Genomic DNA, 22,009 nt, shown 5'->3' with positions numbered 1-22,009 from the left:
CGAGATGATACGCAGAAAGCTGCAGGGGGACGTGTATCGAAGACCGGTGATACAATGACAGATGAACTCAATCTCAAGGGGAACAAAATAACTATGTTAGCGGATCCAACATTGTCGGAAGATGCCGCAAATAAACAATATGTTGACACAAGCGCTAGCGCCGTTGACAGTAAATTAACCACGTTGCGGGCCGAGTATGGTGTTCACGTGGGCGTGTTTACAAGATTGCGCAGAAACTTTCAAAAAACCGATGATGTCTTAGATAAATTCTTTGGCACTCTGCTCATCGTTGACATAAAACTCGTTGATATCAAGACCAACACTGACACGATCAAACAAACACAGCAAAACATCGTAGCGGGGATTCCTGAGATCATTAACAAAACCAGTTTGATTAAAGTCCCCACTGGAGTTACTCCCGGGCATATCACCAACATAACATACACGGTATCATCTGGATTTGCAACATGGTCTCGACAAAATAATACTATCAAATATACAGCAACAGCCACTGGAGTGTATAGACTGTCTGTGTTCAGTGCCGCTAAATTTGAAATCTTCACAACATATCCCTGGAGACATTCCACCGACAAGTATTCCGGGGTTGTGACTATCATATTAAATAGCGGAACCGAAGAAACATTTATACTGGAATCCGCTGACAAGAAATTAACTGCAACATCTTACTGGTGGTGTTTGGAATTTGTAGCTGAAACGCCTCAATTAGTTACTGCGTAAAATAATAAAATGGCATCAACGACGAAGTCAACAGTGCAACAATACAGATATAATCAGGTACGCGAATGGCAGTCAGAGTTTAAAAAATACCATCAACAAATACACAGCAAAGGTAAAAAAAAATACAAACGGCGTGTAACTGTGTTAGACGCAATAGTGTATTCGGTGTCCGCGGTAGTTGCATCCACGGGTGTATTATTATCAGCGCTGACACCAGTGACAACTGCAATCGCGGTCACAATTACAGTTTCAACATCAGCGACAATTGCAGGAGTTGCTAATATTATTGCAAAAAAAATATCCTCGTGTGCGCTAACAAAATTGCACGACTATGAAAAGTTAAACAGCGCGGCCACAAGCACCTACTCGAAATTGTCGGCGCTGATATCATCTAGTCTTGACGATACAACAATATCAGATTCCGAATTCGCGCAAATGGCAAAGATATACAACGACTATACTCAGAGTGTAAAGTGCTTCGATTTGAAATGACAGCAGATAAATAATGTCAATGGAATTACTTCAGCAGATAGTCACAAATACAAGCCCGGTGTGAACATCTTTGTTAACAGTAACCTCAACTAAGCCACAATTCAATATTAATTTTCCAACTGCAATTCCAGTAAGCGAGATTGCGTTAGCACAATTACGAGTATATCACAGTTGGCCCAATATCAGATCAGCGTCATTTGATGGATTACCAGCAAATAATTCGTTTGTGTTTGCATACAAAAATAAACCCGATGGTACCCCCGACTGGAATGTCATTGGGTTACCAACCGGGTCTTATCAAATCGAAGAAATCAATGAGGAATTACAACGTTGAATAAAAAATATTACAACAAAGGAATTCAAAATAGAAATAACTGTTCATGAGCCAACGCTGTCGTCCGCGATCGAAATAAACACCACAGACTACGCCATGGATATATACAACAGCTCAATCAGAACAGTGTTAGGATGGCCTGAAGTCGCTTCACTGGTACAACCAATAACACCAACACCTAAAAAGTCTGATTATGTCACTGACAGTCATATTATGAAATAACCCCGTCATATAAACAACAACTAAAAAAAATTAATTCCTCGATTTGATGGTTATCTTTTCGAAGTTGGCTTAACTATTTCATCCTTTTTAATATTGGGTTTTGACCGCAGTGATTTCATCATTGGTGTTGACTATCATGGTGTCAAATGTGCCTGACATTTTGTGTCTACAGAATGAATTGACATTATCTTTGTTGATAAGCCCATGTTGTTGGGAAAGCCAGACATAGCAGTGACTTTTCTCCTGCAGTGTCAAGAATTTGTTGATGTTTTGGCTCAGATTTTACCTTTTTATTTCCTAAACCATTTAAATATTCTCATCATGCTTAACGTTATGAAATCATACATGCCAACCATTATACTTTTTTTCCACTAAATTACGCCTTGTGCATAAATGTATTTGGATTTTGCATTTTCAGTATAAAATAATTTCTTATTTTTATTAACAGATTGTATTCTAGAAAAGATGGTTTCTATGTAACTACGACATGAGAGTATGCTAGTCCATAGACTTGCATGACCTTTCCTAACAGTCTTATGTTCTGTTTATAGCAGCTGCCCTACTTCCAAGAAACATGCTGGCTTATACTTTTAAACTTTTGACCTCGGTTTCTATTTATAGCAGCTGTATGGCTTAGTTAGGAGAGAACAGATTGGTTTTCTAACTTTTAATCTTTACTTGCTGATCCTTTGTTCTAATTCATATCTGGTACAGAACCAGTCTAGGTATTTGGCGCTAAAAGTCAAGTCAGATTTATTCTAGTCAAAGTGTGTGTTAGAGCAAAAATGTTTTTCAAATAATTTCACAGATGGATTAGGAAAAGATGAAAAATTGATTCAGAGATGAATACATGAATTACACAATACAGTGTTCCATTCTAGGGCAGCTTCACCCTACGAAAAATCGATTCAGAGATGAATACATGAATTACACAATACAGTGTTCCATTCTAGGGCAGCTTCACCCTACTTGCAGGCTGTGTGGGAAGGATTTTAATATTGGTCATGGTGGTAAAACAAAGAAACCTTGAATTAGCTCATTTTACTAACTCCATTACTAAGGTAACTTCGTTTTTTACAGCAGAACTAAGTAGTGGACACGAATTTTATAAATCCAGAGGCCGAGTTCTTAATAGAACACGGACTACCCCAGAGTGATGGTATTTATGTATATGACCCATTTGTATCGGCCAGCAAGTTGTAAGGCTATCCTCCAGTCTGTTGTAGATGCTGCCAGGCCATGTGAGTGCATGAATCACATAAATATGGAAACTTGGAAAGCAGTGATGCGTGAGAAATTTTGCAGATTAGTTCCAAGTTGCATATATACCAAAGATGCACTTATAAAAATGCACTCTGCACAGTATGAAATTTTATGTCACTGTTAAGATAAACTGAAAAAATAAGAATCTGACACTAATTTAAAAAACAAAGTTTCCATTTGAACAGAATACCTCACTATGCATGTGTCCTGTAGGTTTCTCGCTAAATTCTAAATTATGTTAAATTCTGGGTGAGATGAACCATCACAAATTTCATGCAAAGTTCTTGACTATTATAAAACATGGTTATAACACAACAAGATAGGAGGTGTGTTATGTAATATTTGCAAACAATGGGATGTGGGATATAAAAAAACATTGTATATCAGAAATCAGCATTTTCAATTTTACAATGTTAACTCTTTCCTGATAAACTGAGTCGTCAGATCACATGCATTTTGGATCAGAGATATCCATGAACCGATGGGCTGTAGAAAGTTCTACAAAACAGTCATGAAGAACAGTTTATGAACTTGATGAAGCTGTCTAAGCAGCTAGGGGTTTTCACCACAAAACTATATTCATAATCGAATAGGAACAGATAAGCCTTAGAAACAGTGTACAGATTAATGCTTATACAAATAAAGGGTGAATCTTGTGAGGATTTTCATTTCAACAGTGAATTGTAACTTAATTTGTATAAAGGCCATGTTAATACATAGTCCATAAATTAAAACATCATCTGTGAGCTTAGCTTTTAAAAATCTTGGATTGCTTTGATTATGAGCAATAGACTGGCTATGAATTGTGCCTTTATGTCAACGGCAGTGCTGTCTAAGCCATGGGATCAATATCAGACTTGCTAGAGCCCTTTGTTGGCTAAACTTAGCAGCAGTTGAAAGACCATTCTCATTTGGTATCCATTTGTGAATCACTCTCATTGATCACTCCATTGGTTGTCTTCATCCTTTGTTCAACTGACAAACACTCTGTCTCTGAATCATCCACAGTGGAATCACACAATGTACCTATAGAACCATTGTATTGAGATGATAGTTACTCTCTACCCACCTCCCCTCTCCACTTTACTATGGTGCTTCCACATGAAGGAAGCATGGTGGGGCTTAAATGTCTCACTTCATTGGGTGGAGAAATAAAAACTTGTGTGTTAATTGTTCAGTAAATTGTAATGCTATGGATGAAAAACAATAAGCATATGTTGTATCAAAACAGGCAACGCTATACAGTGTCAGGTGGAAATAGCAATGCTGTCTGAAAGTTTTTAATGCAGATAATTTGATTTTCTTTTGCAGGTAACACAGCTGCAACATCAAGTTGAGAGGTTTGAGAAAGACCATGGAGGTAGCAATGAGAAGTATGAAAAGCTTTCAGTGGATCATTCCAAACTCCAGCAACTTAGCAACCACCAAAAGGAGGAATGTTCTGCCTTAAGATCTGAGTGTAACTTACTGAAGCAAAAAATATCGGACCTAGAGAAAGCGAATGTTGAAGCACAGAGTGTAGTCATGGATCTTAAAATGCAGCTGAAAGATTTTCAATCCGCAAAAGACGTGGAATTCAGGAATTTGAACACATCATTGAAAGCTGAACAAGAGAGGGTAAAGGTTCTGGAGAGAAAAAGTATGGAAGATGTAGAAAGTCTGAAACATGCATTTGAAAAGAAAGATAAAGAATTGAACAATTTAATGTTGGATTTCAGGACAAAGGAAGATAAATTAAATAGTACTATTAAAGCAATGCAGACAGAAATGCACAATTTGAAAGATACATTTGGGACAAAATCTGCACAAGAAGCAAACTCAAGGGCAAAACTTGAACAAGAAATAAGGGAGATGAAAGGTGTTATGGCAGGTAAGGAAGATGAAACAAGGCAACTACAGAAGGACACGACATTTTTAAGAGACAGTCTAACAAATGCACAAAGACTGACAGAATCGTTGAAATCTGAAATCAGAGAAAAGGACTTGATATTAGAGCAATTAAGAGAGAGTTTGGAATCAGTGAAGAAGGAATCGGAACAAAAGATACTAAAGATAGAAAATGAGAATCAAGATGCTGAGTTTAGAATGATCTCAATATGTGCTAATTTAGATGCTATCTCAAATCAGAAGAAAGAGCTTGAGGGTGAAATCGGAAGAAAAGAAGCGGTGCTGAAAGAACTAACAGATGACTTAAATTCTTTCCGAGAAGGCAAAAGGGTTGCTGAGGATACAATTCTTAAGCTTGAAAATGAGAAACAGAAATTATTTTCAAATATAAATGAGTTGAAAATGGAGATTCATAATCTGAAGTTGGAAAATGAAAACCAGAAACAGGAGCTACAACAGGTTAGAAGCATGTTTGAAGGGAAAGATAAAGAATATGACATGGTCCAGCTTGAGCTGTGTTACAGTCGAGATGGACTGGCTAATACTCAGAAAATGTTAGAGTCTTTACAGATTAACTACACAGAGAAAGAAGAGAACTTTATGAAATTGCAGGTTGATTATGACAGTATGAAAGCCAGTTTAGAAGACCAGATCGAGCAGTTGAATATGGAAAAAAATACCCTAAAGGATTCTTTGGAGACCTTGACAATTGATTTGAAAAGTGTCCACACGCAGAAAGAAGAGTTTGAAAGAAATTTAGCAAATACCAATGCTGAGTTGAAAGACACAAAAGAAGAGTTAAATAATTTACTGAGAGAAAAATTTCATTTGGAAAATACTTTGAAAAACTTAGGAAAAGAAAATGAGATGCTACATCAGCTTTCTATTAAAAACAGAGAAGACCTGGAATCACTTAGAGTTGATAAAGACAAGTCTGACCAACTAGTCTGTAACATAAAACTTGATTTGAAGAGATCTGAAGAGGAATTCGGTACACTTCAGCAGGCGATGGTTTCACTAAGACAGTATACGGATAATACCAAGGGCAGACTTGATGAATTGCAGAGTGAAAAGAACACTCTAGAACTGACCTGTAAACGATCCAAGGATGAGATTGATGAACTTAATTTTAAAATAAAAGAGGCCAAGGAGGTAGATGAAAAACGGCAGGAAAGTCTTCATAAGCTGCAATCAGCATTACAGAGTTTTAAGGAGGAAGCTTATTCCAAATCTAAAGAGGACTCTGAGACAATCACTGGACTGAAGGCAGAAGTGGAAGAATCAAAGAATGTAATAGATGGACAACAACATACAATTGAACAGCTGAAGGAAGAGTTGTCACATGTAAAGAACAATCTAGATACAACCCATGAACAGTTGAGAAAAGCAACTGCTGAGTTAGAAAACATATTATGCAACTTCAGTCAACTGCAAAATGATTCAGACATTGCAGCTCAGCAGTTTGAGCTTGAGAGAGCTCAATACAAAGTAGAGATTGACAAACTTAAGCAAAGGAACTCTGATGTGATGGGTGATTTGGATAGATTAAATTCCCAGAAAAATGAAATTGAGAAACAGTTGGAGTCTGAGAGCTTGAAACTTAAGGAAAGTATCGAAATTTGTGAGAAAATGGTTTTTGAAAAGGAAAATTTGGAACAGAGACTGGCATGTATTGAACATGAAAGACAGGAGCTGTTGAGAAAGAATGATCAGTTGAATGAAGAACTAATTTCTTTGAAGGCAGAGAAAGCAGATATGGAGCAGACTTCGAGAGAGAATGAGGTTAGGCTTGAGATTGCTACAGATGGTAACAGAGATTTAAGTAATCAGTTAGCCAAGTCACAAGAAGAGATTAAAGCATTGAAAGAGATGGTAGAAACTCTGAAAACAGAACAATCTGATCTGAACTGCCAATTGAAGAATTTGGAAAGTGAGATGGAAGAGGTTAAATTTAAGCTAGCAGAAGCTCATAATCTTCTTGAAAACGAGCAGATTAGAATCATTCAGATTCAAAAAGAATATCAAACTTTCAAAGATGATGTACATGCAAAAGCAGTGGAAGAATCAAAAAGTAAGGCAGAGTTATCTTTAGAGCTGGATGAACTAAAGAACATTGCTGAGGGTAAAGAGAGAGAAATTTCACAGTTAAAGGAAGAAATTTCTCATATTTTGGAAAAGCATGAAAAAACCCAGTTGTTGCTTGATACAACAAAAGCCAAATTGGAGGATGTAGAAATGGCTATAACACTGCTTCAGAATAACTCAGAAGTGACCAAATGTAACCTTGAAACAGAAATATCTCAGCAGGTAAAGGAGAACAAGTTCCTACAAGATAAAATAGATGGTTTACTGAGAGATATTGATTGTTTGAAGAAACAGCTTGAAGATACACAAGACAAATATAACAGTGTGTGTCTAAAGCTGAAGGAGAGTAAAGAGTCCAGTGAGAAACTTGTCTCAGAAAAGGAGGAATTGGAGAAGTATCTAAGTCATAAAGATGAAGAAAAACAAGATCTGCTGAAGAAACTGGACCATTTAAATAATGATCTTCTTTCTCTGAAAATTGAGAAGGCTGAATTAGAGCAAAGACTAAACCAAGAAATATTCAAGTTGGAAACAGCATCCACAGACTTGACTGAATTGAGTGAGCAGCTCGAAGAGGCAGAAAACAAGTGCAAAGTTCTGAATGAAATGTTGGATAAAGTCAAGGCTGAAAAGATGGAACATGAGTGCCAAATAAGAAAGCTGGAAAGAAATGTGGAAGATCTGACCTTCAGTCTGGAGGAATCCAAAGTCCATCAGGACAAACAACAGCATGATATCAGTGACCTTCAGGCAGAGTTCCAGAAATACAAAGATGATGTAAATGTCAAATCTATGGAGGACAGTCAAACTAAAGTATTTTTAACTCAAGAAGTGCAGGAACTGAAAAACGTAATTGATGGAAAGGATGAAATCTTTGGACAATTGAATAATGAAATGACACATACAAAAGATGTTTTAGAGAAAACTCAGTCATTACTTGATGAGACAAGGTCAAAGTTGGAAGAGAGTGAAATAACCTTGAGGCAAATTCAAAGTGATTCAGAGGCTACACAGCTCAATTTGGAAGCCAAAATATCTTGGCAGGAAAATGAGAACAAGTCCCTACAAAACAAAATGAACTGTTTGCTGAGAGATATGGAATGTTTGCAAAAACAGCTTAAAGAAACACAAGATAGTTATAACCATGTATGTCAGAAGCTGAAAGAGGGAGGAGAGTCCCTTGAGAAACTTGCTTCAGAAAAGGAGAATTTGGAGAAGTGTCTCAACCATACAGATCAAGAAAAGCAAGACCTGCTGGAGAAATTGGATGATTCAGATAATGCACTTGTCTCTATGAAAACTGAGAAGGCAGAATTAGAGCAAAATTTAAGTCAAGCATTGTTCAGGCTGGAAACATCATCCACAGACTTGACAGACTTGAGGAAGCAGCTTGAAGAGGCAGAAAATAAGTGTAAATGTTTGAGTGAAATGTTGGACAAAGTTAATGCTGTAAAGACAGAACTAGATTACCAAATATCAAAGTCGGAAAGAAATGTGGAAGATCTGACCTTCAGTCTGGAGGAATCCAAAGTTCATCAGGACAAACTGCAGCATGATATCAGTGACCTTCAGGCAGAGTTCCAGAAATACAAAGATGATACAAATGTCAGATCTGTGGAGGAGTCACAGACAAAAGCCATTTTGACTCAGAAAGTAGAGGAACTAAATAACACACTTGATGGAAAGGATGAAGTCATTAGACAGTTAAATAGTGAAATTATGCATTCAAAAGATACTATAGAGAAAACTCAGTTATTACTTGATGAGACTAGATCAAAATTAAAAGAGAGTGAAATGAACTTGAATCAAGTTCAAAGTGACTCAGAGGCTACAAAGCTCAATTTGGAAACAGAAATATATCAGCAGGAGAAAGAGAACAAATCCCTACAAGACCAAATAAACTGTTTACTTAGAGAAATGGAGTGTTTGAAGAAAATGCTTGAAGATACACAAGACAAATATAACAGTGAATGCCTGAATCTGAAGGAAAGTAAAGGGTCCTGTGAGAAACTTATCTCAGAAAAGGAGGAATTGGAGAAGTGCCTGAATCATAAAGATCAAGAAAAACAAGACCTGCTGAAGAAATTGGATCATTCAAATGATGATCTTGTGTCACTGAAAACTGAGAAGACAGAGTTAGAACAACGCCTGGACCAAGCATTATTCAAGCTGGAAACAACATCTGCAGACATTTCAGACTTGAACAAGCAGCTTGAAGAGGCAGAAAATAAGTATAAATGTTTGAGTGAAATGTTGGACAAGGTTAATGCTGAAAAGACAGAACTAGATTGCCAAATAAGAAAGCTGGAAAGAGATGTGGAAGATCTGACCTTCAGTCTGGAGGAATCTAAAGTCCATCAGGACAAACAACAGCATGATTACAGTGGCCTTCAGGCAGAGTTCCAGAAATACAAAGATGATGTAAATGTCAGATCTGTAGAAGAGACCCAGACAAAAGCCATTTTGACACTAGAAGTGGAGGAACTCAAAAACACAATTGATGGAAAGAATGAAGTCATTAAACAGTTGAATAATGAAATGACACATACAAAAGATGCTATGGAGAAAATTCAGTTAGTGCTCAATAAGACCAGATCAAACTTGGAAGAGACTGAAATGACCCTGAATCAAGTTCAAAGTGACTCAGAGGCTGCAAAGCTCAATCTGGGAATGGAAATAACGCAGCAAGAAAAAGAGAACAAATCCCTGCAAGACCAAATAAACTGTTTGCTTAAAGAAATGGAGTGTTTGAAGAATATGCTTGAAGATACACAAGACAAATATAACAGTGAATGCCTGAATCTGAAGGAGAGTAAAGGGTCCTGTGAGAAACTTATCTCAGAAAAGGAGGAATTGGAGAAGTGCCTGAATCATAAAGATCAAGAAAAACAAGAACTGCTGAAGAAATTGGATTATTCAAATGATGTTCTTGTGTCACTGAAAACTGAGAAGACAGATTTAGAACACAGCCTGGACGAAGCATTATTCAAGCTGGAAACAACATCTGCAGACATTTCAGACTTGAACAAGCAGCTTGAAGAGGCAGAAAATAAGTGTAAATGTTTGAGTGAAATGTTGGACAAAGTAAATGCTGAGAAGATGGAACTTGATTGCCAGGTAAAAATGCTTGAGAGAAATATAGAAGATCTAAACTTTTGTTCTGAGGAATCCAGAGTCCATCAAGAGAAACTACTTAATGATTACAGTCAGCTTCAGGCTGAATTCCAGAAATACAAAGATGATGTAAATATCAGATCTGTGGAGGAGATGCAGACAGAAGCCATTTTGACTCAAAAAGTAGAGGAATTGAGAAACATAGTTGATGGAAAGGATGAAGTCATTCAGCAGTTGACTAATGAAATAACTCGTACTACAGATGAAGTGGGGGAGAAGAATATTTTATTAGAGACTTTGAGAGGTGAATTAAGTGCAATCGACTCTTCCTTCAGGCAATTCAAAAGAGACTCCTCTGCCAGAAAGTTGGAGCTGGAGGAGCAGATTATAAAGCACAAGAATGAAATAGAAGTTTTGCAAGACAAATGTAATAATCTTTCATCAGAACTGGATAACTTGACCCGCCTTAAGGAAGATCTTATGGACAAATTGGAGGAAAAATGTTTGAAACTGAAAGACAGTATTTCTGCTTCAGAACAACTGTCAACAGAGAATGTGGAGTTCTCAAAGAAGTTTGAAAGGAAAGAAGTAGATAATCGGGAGCTTTTGGAAAAACTTGATGTTTTAGGAAAACAAATAAGCTTAATGAAAATGGAGGCTGCAGATAAGAAGCAAACACTGAGTGAGGCAGAATTCAAGTTAGAGACAGCATTGGAAGATTTAAAGGTTTTGAACACTCAGTATGAACACCTGTTAGATGCCAGTAAGATAAAGTCAGATGAAGTTGAAGCCTTGGTTCTACAAAAATCTGAACTCCAATCTCAACTGAAGAGGGTAGAGCATGATGTTGAGGAGCTGCAAACTCAGCTAGAAGAGGGCAGTCAGAAAAGACAAGAACTGGAAAAAAGCAACAATCGACTCCAGGCTGAACTCAATATTCTGAAAGACAAAACAAGTCATTCACAAGCTGAAGCAGCTGAGATATATGCAAGACAAGCTCAAGAAGTAGAGGAGCTAAAGAACATGAAGGAAGGAAAAGAAAGAGAAATATGGCATTTGTTTGAGGAGTTGAAACACAAAGAAGAGAAACTTCAGGGGACATTGGATAAATTGGAAGACGTTACAAAACATAAATGTAAACTGGAAAATGAATTGAGTAATATTCAGACTCAGTCAAAAGAAAATAACTTGAGCATGGAACAGGATATTTGGAATCTTCAAAACAACTTGAAGAACCTTGAAGAGCAGTTCCAGAAAAAGGAGAAGGAATATGAATTAATCAAGGAAAATGAATCCATGCTAGGTCATAAACTGAGTGAGGGAGAAAGTAAACTACTTGAGAAGCAAGCAGATTTGGAAGAATTAAAACACAAAAGGATATTCCTCGAGAAACATATTGAGGTTTTGGAGAAGGACATAGAAGAAATGGCCCTTCAAGAAGAGAGTCTCAGAAAGAAAATGAATGACATGGAGACAGAAAATATTCATACTAGACAACTGGTCTGTGAACTGCAAAATGCCATAGAAGAAAAAGATGAAGCAGTATCCAGACTTTATTTGGAGTTGAAGGATGCAAGTGAAAAGATTGAGAAGATGCAGAATCAACTAGACGTCTCAAGGCAAGATTGGAAAGAAAAAGATAGTACCTTGATTGAAATTCAAGCAGAATTGGAAGACACACAGATTAAGTTTCAAGAGGATATCAGAGTGTTGCAGAACGATAAATCTGACTTGGAAAAGAAATTGGAGAAGCTGAAAACTGAAAACAGCAAGTTGATCTCAGAACAAACTGAAAGAGACATTGAATTGTCAATGACTGTAGGCCAACTGACTGAAAAAGCTGCTGATGTTGACAGGTTGATAAATGAGAAAACATGTCTTGAACAGCAACTACTTCTGGGAGAGAAGAATCAGGAAGAGCTGATGGATAAATTTTACCAAGTTAAAGCAGAGTTGGAGGACAAGAAAGCACAGATCATAATGTTGGAACAAAAACTGAATGAGACTAAATTTGAATTGGAAACTGCACATTCCGCTATGAAATTTAATCATGCAAAAGTTGAAGAAGCTCAGTCTGCTGTTGCTGGATTGAAAGAACAGTTAGAAAACTCTTTACAAAAAAATCAGCTCTTGAAGATGAGTAAACTTGAACTTGAGAAAGAAATTGAAGAATTAAGGTTCAAACTGATGGATGCTGAAAACTCTGGGAATAAACTAGAGAATAAAGTGGGAAACATTCAGCAAGAAATGGAAGATCTGAAAAACAGTTGCAGTCAAAAGAATTTGGAAGTCCATCAAATTAAGGCTGAGCTTAATAATGAGATAAGTGAATTGAAAAGTATATTGGGAAGTAAAGAGAGAGCTCTTGCAGATCTCACAGCAGAGCTAGAACATTTGAAAGATAATTTTGAGACCAAGCAAAATCAGTTCAGCACTCTGAATGACAATGTTGGCTCCTTGCTGATGGAAAAGGCTGCATTGCAGAAAGAATTGAGTGAAATAAGGACTGATATTAGAGAAAAAGAGACTGAAAACTACAAACTGAAATCTAAAATAGAAACTATTGATGCTGAACTTCAAGAAGCAAAAGACTTGTTGGAAAAAAAGACAAAAGAACTTGAGGATATTCGTGTTGAAATTGCTTACTTGAAAACAAATGTTGAATTAGAAAAGATTTCCTTTGGAGAGAGCTTGCAAAAAGCTGATGCTCAGAATGAATATTTGACAAACAAAGTATCAGAATTACAGTTAGAATTGGACACAGCAAAGAAAGAAAATGATGATGTATGTAGCAAACTTTCGGCAAAGAAAGCTGAATGGATGCAGCAGAGTGAGGACGTGGAACAAATGGTAGCAGAGAAAGACTCCCTACATCAGGAGATAATGAGTCTTGAGAAGGAATTGAAACAGTATAGGCAGACAGTGATGTCTTCCTCACCAGAACTGTTGGCCTCAAAAGATGAAATAAGAAGTTTGCAGTTTAAGCTTACAGAAATAAATAATGAAGCAGAAATGCTGAAAGAATCCAAGGCAATGTTGGAGAAAAATCTTGAGAAAGTTGACCGTGACCACAAAGCTGCAAAGGAGAGGCTGTATCATCTTGAATCTGAATTGACTTTATTTGAAGGAACTGTCAAGACACTGAATGCAGAGCTTGAAGAAAAAAACTTGTATATTGCTGATAGTAATAAAATGAAAGAGGATTTGAGTAATTCATTGACAATGAAAGAAGATGAGTGTACAAAGCTCATGGATGTGATCAGTATTGCAAAACTGAATGAAAAAGAGCTGAAGATAAAGTTGGACAAGAATTTTGAAGAAACCCAAAGGTTACTAACAGAAAAAGATGCTGAGATAGCTAACATAAATGAAGAGTTGACAGATTTGATGGGAAAATATGATAATGCCCAGACAAGAATTAAATACCTTGAGAATCAAGTGGAAAAAAGTAACGAAGAATTAGTGGTTTTAAAGAAAGCTCAGGAGGAACTGAGGAATCAGGCAGAAGAAAGGACTGACTTGCATCATGAAGACAATAAATCACTTCAGGAAACTATAGTTGTTGTAAGCAATGAAAGAAACAAAGCATTGGAAGAAAAGGAGGCAGTTACAGGCAAGATTTGTAAAATGGAAAAAGAGTTGGAACAATACATATGTGATATTGAGACAATCAGAAAAGAAAGAGATGAACTGGCTGATAAGCTAGCAGGAGCAGAGGAAGATTGTTGTAAACAAGGAAAAAATATAGACTCTTTAAAAGTTGAGTTGTATGCCTTTAAGTCTGGCAAACAGGATGTAGAGAGCAGGCTTGAAGAAGCGGAGTGTGAGCTCACAAAGACTCGCACTGAGAAATGTGAGCTAGCAGAGAAGTTGATTGCCTTGGAAGATCAGAAATCAGAACTGAAAGAGACCATTGATAAAGTAAATGCAGAATTCTCAGTTCTTCAGGCTGAAAGAGCAGATTTTGAGAACAAGTTAGGTGAGATTAAACGAGACCTAGAAGAAGCAGGGGCCATTAATCAGTCCCTGAAGGACCAGTTGCAGCAGTCTGACACTGAATACAAGACACTGCAAAAACAAATATATGATCTGATCTCAGATAAAGAAGAACTTAAGGCTGAGCTTCAGAAAGTTAAAGTTGACAATGAAAGAATTAGCACTGAGATGAAAGACGATAAGGGTGAGTTAACAGAGCCCATGGAAAATATGAGAAAAGAAAATAGAGACCTTCAAAACAAGATCTTCAACATTGAACATTCCTTACTGAATAGAGGTCAAGAAATAAGGATCCTGGAAAAGGAGAGAGAAGAGATGGAAGTGGAATTTAAGACAATTCGATTGAGTTGTCATGAATTGCAGAAAACTATAGAGTCATTGGAGTCTGAGAAAGTATTGCTTGTTGAAGAAATCAGAGAATTGAAAGGCACTGATTCACATCTACAAGTTGAAACTGAGAGACTTATAGCAGAGAAATTAAACTTAGAGAAAATGCTGACAGAGAAAGAAGCTGAAACCCTGACACTGAGTAAGAACTTGGATGAAAGCAAGGCACAGTTGATTGAATATGAAGAGGAACTTGTGCAGAAGAACAGGGAGTTGGTGACACTTATGTCAAAGGTGGAGCAGCTGAACAATGAATATGATGGTCTGTCAAAGGAGAGCCAGGACAGGTTGATGCAGCTCCATGATAAGGCAGTCTTGATCCAGAACCTCACAAGTCAGCTTTCAGATCAGGAACACAAGTTGAGGAACAGCGAGGAAAGTCTTGCTGAGTGGAAGATGAGATATGAGCAGGTGAAAACAGAAGTACAGAATCTCAGGGAAGACTATGCGCAGCAAGGATCCAAGTCTGAAATGCTTACTGCGGATGTGATGGAAGCACAGAATACCATTAAAGAACTAACAACTGAGAGAGACAGGCTGTCCCAGAAACTTAATGAATTTACTGAAATATGGGATAAGTTGAAGAATGAGGTTCATGAATCCAAGACAGAATCAGAAGAGTTGAGAGGAAAGTTGATCCTGTTGAGCCATGATCTGAAAGAATCTGAAAAGGAAAGAAAGAAAGCAGATGATCAGGTGCAAAACCTTAAACAGGAGTTAGACAAGCTACAGACTGAGATTGAAAACCTGAATGCTGAGAAGGAGGATTTACAAGATATGACAGAGTCTACATGCATGAACAAGATGGAGATTGAAGAAAAACTGATGGAAGTTAAAAGGGAACTTGCTGACGAAAAAAATAAATCAGAAGAAATGAAACAGAATATTGCAACATTGGCCAATGAAAACAAAACCTTGTCAGAGAAAAGTTCTGAAGCTGAAGATTTAGTAAGTGTGATTCAAATAGAGAAGTGTGAATTACAGAACCAGAGAAAAGAACAGGATAATTTTATATCTAGCTTAAAAGATGAGAGAAAAATTCTCCAGGAGAAAGTCAAGAATCTGGAATCAACTATTGAAAATTTTAAGGAGTTCATGGAATCCCTTGAAATGGAGAACAACAGTCTTGAGTCAAGCAAAGCAGATTTATTATCAGAAACACAGAGTTTAAATATCAGGATCAAAATTTTAGAAACACTTGCTACAAAAGAGCAAGAGAAAAGTGAATCCCTTTCTCAGCAACAGATGAAGTGGCTGAATGAGCAAGAGTCTTTAAACGCGAAACTATATGCCTTGAATGCAAAACTTCTTGAAACAGAGAAAAAGTGTGAAGATGCTCATCGACGAGAGTGCTCTTTACAGGAGGAGAATAAACTGCTGGAGACTAAAATAAAAGGCTTAGAAAAGAAGATTCAAGGAACATCAGGACATGCAGAATTTGAGAGTCGTGCGAGGGCAGCTGAGAGTGAACTGGCTGAGGTAAAACTGGAATCAATCCACCTTAGTCAGAGGGTGACCACACAGGAGCGTGAGAAGAAAGACCTATTGGAGCAGTTTCTACAAATGGAGGACCAGAAAGCTGTACTGGAGAAATCAAAGTCAACACTACAACAACAGGTACGAAGAAATTTCTGTCTTTTTCAGTGTGTGCCATTATTTAAGTCTCAGTTTTAATAGCAGTAAAACATTACCTGCTACAATTGCATTGCTTTCCATTTTAGCGACTAATTATTCCATCCAGTTAATATTGGAGGGTTAGAGCATACATGCCAACCATTACGCTTTTGTCGTAATCATTACGCTTTTTTCACTAAATTATGCCTTACGCGTAAACGTGTATGGATTACGCTTTTTCTGTATATCCATCTTCCAAAACAAATCAATTGTTTGTTTTCTCATTTTTATTAACATCCCGTTAATCCTACTATTTTTTTTAGAAAAGACGGCTTCTACCTAACTACCGTATATACTCGCGTATAAACCCAAAAATTTAGGAAAAAAATAAAGCCTGGAAGAATGGGGGTCAGCTTATCAGCGGGTCAAGGTCCAAGTCTGAAATTTTTAACGCTTTTTTCCCTTGATTTTTTGTAATTTATTGTTTCTGTCGATCGCCGAAGATGAGATCACATGCCTAATGATGCCACATGGCTCATAAGATTTGTACTGTCGTGAAGAGAAACAAATATTTTATTTCTAACTTAAGTGGTAGGATAATGAATGAAAAACATGTTTTAACGTATTGACGTGTATTTGACAGATGTCCTGCCACCAGAAAATGCAGCCATATGTGATATTTGACCCACGGTGGTGCGTGTATTTTCCAAAAGAACCGCCATATTAGTAATCTCCAGTCAAATATTTAACCCTCAGCTAATCAGTAATCATTGAACTCTATGGTATCGTACAAATGCACGCTAGCTTATTTCAGTGTAAATATGTGAAAAGAATCTATGTAAAAAAATAAAAGAATTACGATACTGAAGGTATATACGACAAACATTTTGATCGAGAGTAGAAATACATGTACGATAGTCTTAAAGGAACAATATCGAGAGGCTCCATAGGGGTTTGTTGTGCGCACGTTTAGGAAGGGTAAATAACAGGGTAATATATCAGTCAGTGTGAATAATTGTAAAACAATATAATTTGTGGAATTTCTTTGAATAGTGTTTTAGAAGCAGGTTTCATACTGAACTATGAATGATAAATTCAAAGACTTTTCCCAAACTTTCAAAGACCACAAACAGAGATTTCCAAGACCCATTTTTGCTAACATTGTGTATACAGGTTATATGAGAAAACAACGAATGCCAAATACTACAATACTGTTTACTGATTAAAGTCAAACTATAATTAATCTCCTAAAATAGCATTATAATGATCTGGAAGATAGGTTAACATTTGTTATTTTTTCAGAAATATGTAACATACATGTCAGATTTAATACAAAATAAATTGTTCTCTTTAAATGCATTATTATATTTGCTTTTTTTTCTCTTCAATCATTTTGGAAAGAGATGTCACCACTGCCATCTTTTCCTCTGCTCTTCTCCTAAGAGCATTTGACTCTGTGACAAGCACAATGAGTCCTTTTAACTCTACCTCTTCTGCTTTCTGTACAGAGGAAGCATGTAGGCTGGCAATGTCAGCTGCAAGACGCAGCTTTTTGGCTTTAAGTTCTTCCACTTCATTCAAGGCTAACTCCCGTTTCTTTCCTTTTTGGTTTTTCTTCTCATCCTTCTCTGCTTTCTTCTTATCCAGATAGGCATGGTACTTATGTCTTGCATAGGAGGCATATGTCATCATTTCATTGCTAATGACGATTTCCAAAGGTCCACCTGCTTTTCTCATTGTGTCAATCATTAGCCTTTGAGCTATGAGGCTTTCTCTGCTGAGGTTCTCAACAGATATCTGTTTGTTGACAGAAAATCCTCTCTCCACTGTTGCCTGCCCATGTGACAACAACATTTTCTGGAGAACATTCCAAAGTTCAACATATTCCTTTCTTTTAGAAAGGACAGAATAAAACACTTCATCAAGGCTGTCATCTGTTCTATTGAAGCATTTCAAGGGATGATTGTCCGATTGCATAACTTTATCCACTAATTTTCCGTACTGAGTCAATATTAAATCACATCGGGTCTCTACTTCTCTTCCTGCCTCACACATAATTCTTAGGACCCTACGGAGGTTTGTTTCTCCCTTTTCCTTATCTGATTCTGATTGCATAAGTCTAGGATCAGCCCAGGACATGTTTTTCACCAAGGGATATTTCAGAGGTGATTTCTCAAACAGCTTCTTTACATTGCAATCATAAAGTCTCTGCACTCTGTTATGAAAGCAAATCTATCCCTGTCTGAAGCTCCTGCCTTTAACAATGTTTGTGAAGCTGAAAAGCCAACATTAACTTTTCCTGCATCAAGGAAATTCTCTTTCTTATCAAACCTGATGCTCACTAATGCGGTCACAGAATTTGCCTTGGACAGGATTTCAGGTTTCACATAACGTGACATGAGGTCTTTCACTAAAACTCCCAGGTCTGTGGCAAGGAATGGAAGCATAGGTTTATCCGTTTGGTAAGCCTCCAAGCAGCAGAGAGGGTGAACCGACCCAAGAATTCCGACAAAAAAAATAAAACCGTCATGGAAATCTAATCCGTAGAAAGGTCCAGATTTTTACAAATAAACGTTTCCTTGAGATGATTTTATTTTTGTTGAAACCAACCCCATCAATAAAACCTTAGTTCGAAAAGGTAGCTGAAAAATAAAGTACTCTACATGTTTATTTATTTTTTGTTTTTTCCACCAGACGACCAACATTGGTAGGCGCCCTCTCTGCTGCTATATTAATTAAAAAATTGTTATATCAAAATAATGGTACATCCGGAATCTCATACTGCAAGAATAGCATGAGAACGATTAGAAGCAATTAAAAAATTTCTTCCTGTCAGAGACTCATTCAGAAAAAATCTACAAGCGCAACAAGAAGCACAAGTTGAGTATGAAGAAGATACTAAAAAACTGTTTAAACCTATCACTGCAGCTACTAAGAAAGTTTCAGCGGCTGTTGAAAAAACTATATGGGGAGATATTGCGGAGGAAGATGAGAAGAGGAAAAGGGGTATTTTTCCGGTATTAGAACAAACTGCGGCACAAACCGAAAAAATAGCAAGAAGAACTAAACAGACAAAGAAGATTTTACGCGATCTTCCAATTGATATAGCTGCGGCTCAACCTCCACCTGTTGGTGAGGAAATACTTGAAAGTATTGGAAAACTTCGTACTGAAGTCACAGGCGTAGAAAAAGAACATACACCTGAACCCTGACCAGTAAAAGAAAATATAAAATTAATTACAAATTTCAAAGAAGGGGTTGTTGAAGAAATTAGAAATACTGAAAGAGAAAAATTACCCGAAAAAATATTAGATTATATATCTGACAAATCTGGTATTTTAAACCCCCCTTTTGAAAAAACAAATAACAAAAATCTTATTAAATGGATGTATCGCATATATGCAAACAAAAAACAATCTAGAAATGATGGTCCGAAATACAACACTCTTCGTGAAGAAGTAGAAATACTTCATAGAGAGAGAATAAGACAACAAAAACAAGAAGAATTCTCCCAGTATCAACTTCTCCACCTCTGCAACAAATAGAACAACAGCAATCTTCTTCACCGCAAAAACCATCTGGAGAGAAAAGGAAGCAGATGGCGAAAGAAATGAAGCGAAAAGCAGAAGAAAAATGGAAACAAGAAGAAGAAATATTCAAAGATATAGAAACTAAACAACGGGAGAAATTACGTTCACTGGGTAAAGAAAGAGATCCTCCAAGCATTGTAGGAAGTGGTTTTCTGACTACATCGGGAGAAAACAATTTTGTTTGTCCTGATAATATCATTAATGATGTGTCACGGTTAGAAGTTCTCATAGGAGGAAAACGAGCTGGAAATAATTCACCAGAAATAATTAATGAAGCAGCTGATATTTGTCGACGATTATTTCAAGGTGGTATCATGGATATCAGCGTTTACCGAGAGCTTATCGATGAACTTGTTGATGACTAGTTGTTAGATAAATAACAAATAAAATAAGATGATAGTACACAATAATCATCGTAAATCCGTATCGGTCAGAGTGGTAAACTCGCAATTACCAACCTATAGAGCAATTTACGGAGATGGACTTGGTGATGTTATTCAGGGATTGTTCACAAGGATAGCCCCAAAAGTAGCGCCTGTTGCAAATCAATTATCGATGAAGGCTATTGATGTTGTTCGTGAAAAAGCTCCAGGTGCAGTTGTTAATGTTGCTGGTAGGGCTTTCTCGGCAATCAAAGAAAGACTAGCACGATTATTGCGACGAAGATCACAACCAGTAAAATTACCAAGTACTGAAATTATGCCCGCAGATGTCAGTAAAATAATAAATCAGGCTGCAAATCAAAAACTAGCGGTGTTAGCAGATCAAGGACTCGGTGAATCAGGAAGTAATATTTCAAGCATGATATCAGGAAGTGGAGTTTCCAAACCCGGTAATCTTCATGTTAGTCGAAAATAATTATAATAAATGTTCAAGCGTATATCAGACACAGCATTTGACATGGAAGCACCTGTGCTTAACCCATTACCTCATACAACCGTCTTCGGACACCTCTACAAAAGTCGCATCGAAGCGACTTTTGACGCTTCTACAAAAGTCCCATAGAAGCGCCTTTTGACATCTGCTGTAAACATCAGCCATTTTAAGCCGGTTTTCGTAGCGCCACCTTCGGGGAAAACCCCTTATTAGATACTACATTCATTTCTGTGAATGACAATTACGTCAGATCACGTGGTCACTGTTTATGTATTGGTCGATATCTGCTATTTAAAGTAACTGGGTCATAATCTCCACTCTCCAAAATGGCGGTCGCGGATTTCATTCAGTACTTACGAAGTTTTCATGATTAGAATCACAACTATGAAAGATTCAATAACCTAGGTAAAGGCTCTGATATTGATATAGGCTGCAATTAGTTTTTATAAATTATCAAATTTAGATGACTTAGTGATGTAGACACAGATGAAAAACTTGTAAATTTCGAGTATGAGAAATGGCAGCTCTACGGTTGGTCACACGGCCTCACTGACATGACGGTGAACGAATTCTCTCCAGATTTTAAAGCACATAACATATTCTTCCGTGATAAATAATTACACAGCTATAACAATCGGACTTTACTCTTAAATTGTTCCACATGTAATAGATGTGTACCAAAAATGTAAAATGGTTAAAATTGCTGTTAAACGTAACATACACTACATTGCTTAATAGTTCACAGGCTAGCTATGCGTATGCGGTCGACTAGGTAACCTGTGTTCTATGTATAGCGAGCTGCACTTTGTCACTATGCTCTATGAGGTAAAGGGTTAAAGATGAATCTGTGCATGATTATCAGTTTTATTCTTACGAAGCACGAACACCAGATCAACGTGGAGGAAGAATTGAACTACAAGTTCATGACACAAGTAGATACTTTTTACCTGTTGAGGCGTTTCTTGAGGTAGAAGGTACAATTGTTAAAACGGATAATGCTGATTACGCAGATGCAGTAAGAATTGGTTTTGTCAACAACGGGATTATGGCATTATTTAATAGCGCCACGTATATGATCGATGGAAAAAATATTGAATCAATTCAGAATGATGTCGATGTTGCTACAACAATAGGATTAGCAAGATATTCTGATGATTATACAAGATCAGCAGGTCCTACAATGATGTTTGTGAAAGATAATTCTGATTACCCCGACGATAATCCGTATAATATAAGATGACCAAGAAACGATACCAATACCGCTGATGCTGCTGTGTGGCCAGTGGTTCATGGTTCTAATGATAATTTCAACTTGGGATTTGCAGCGCATAGAAAAATATTGCTAGGAGGTAATAGAAGATTTTCATGTACAATTCCACAATCGCATATTTTTGGATTTTGTAGAAATGTT

The 22,009-nt window shown here is 37.0% G+C and overlaps 1 protein-coding gene across 3 annotated transcripts in view; it reads left to right on the top strand.

Moving 5' to 3' along the window:
• The window catches only part of LOC149784949 (uncharacterized), a 108,937-nt gene that overhangs the window by 37,367 nt on the left and 49,561 nt on the right, over window positions 1-22,009 (top strand). For all 3 annotated transcript variants that reach the window (XM_089978599.1, XM_089978600.1, XM_089978598.1), the window contains exon 4: window positions 4,361-16,135. In XM_089978599.1, the coding sequence (XP_089834725.1) occupies window positions 4,361-16,135 (11,775 nt within the window). The remainder of the gene's footprint in view (window positions 1-4,360; window positions 16,136-22,009) is intronic.

The sequence above is a fragment of the Sinohyriopsis cumingii genome, chromosome 13 (assembly GCF_028554795.1).
Source record: "Sinohyriopsis cumingii isolate HCF-2022 chromosome 13, ASM2855479v2, whole genome shotgun sequence".
NCBI classification, from domain to species: Eukaryota; Metazoa; Mollusca; class Bivalvia; order Unionida; family Unionidae; genus Sinohyriopsis; species Sinohyriopsis cumingii.
Note: the sequence above shows the minus strand (reverse complement) of the source record. Positions and strands in the feature narration are given on the sequence as shown.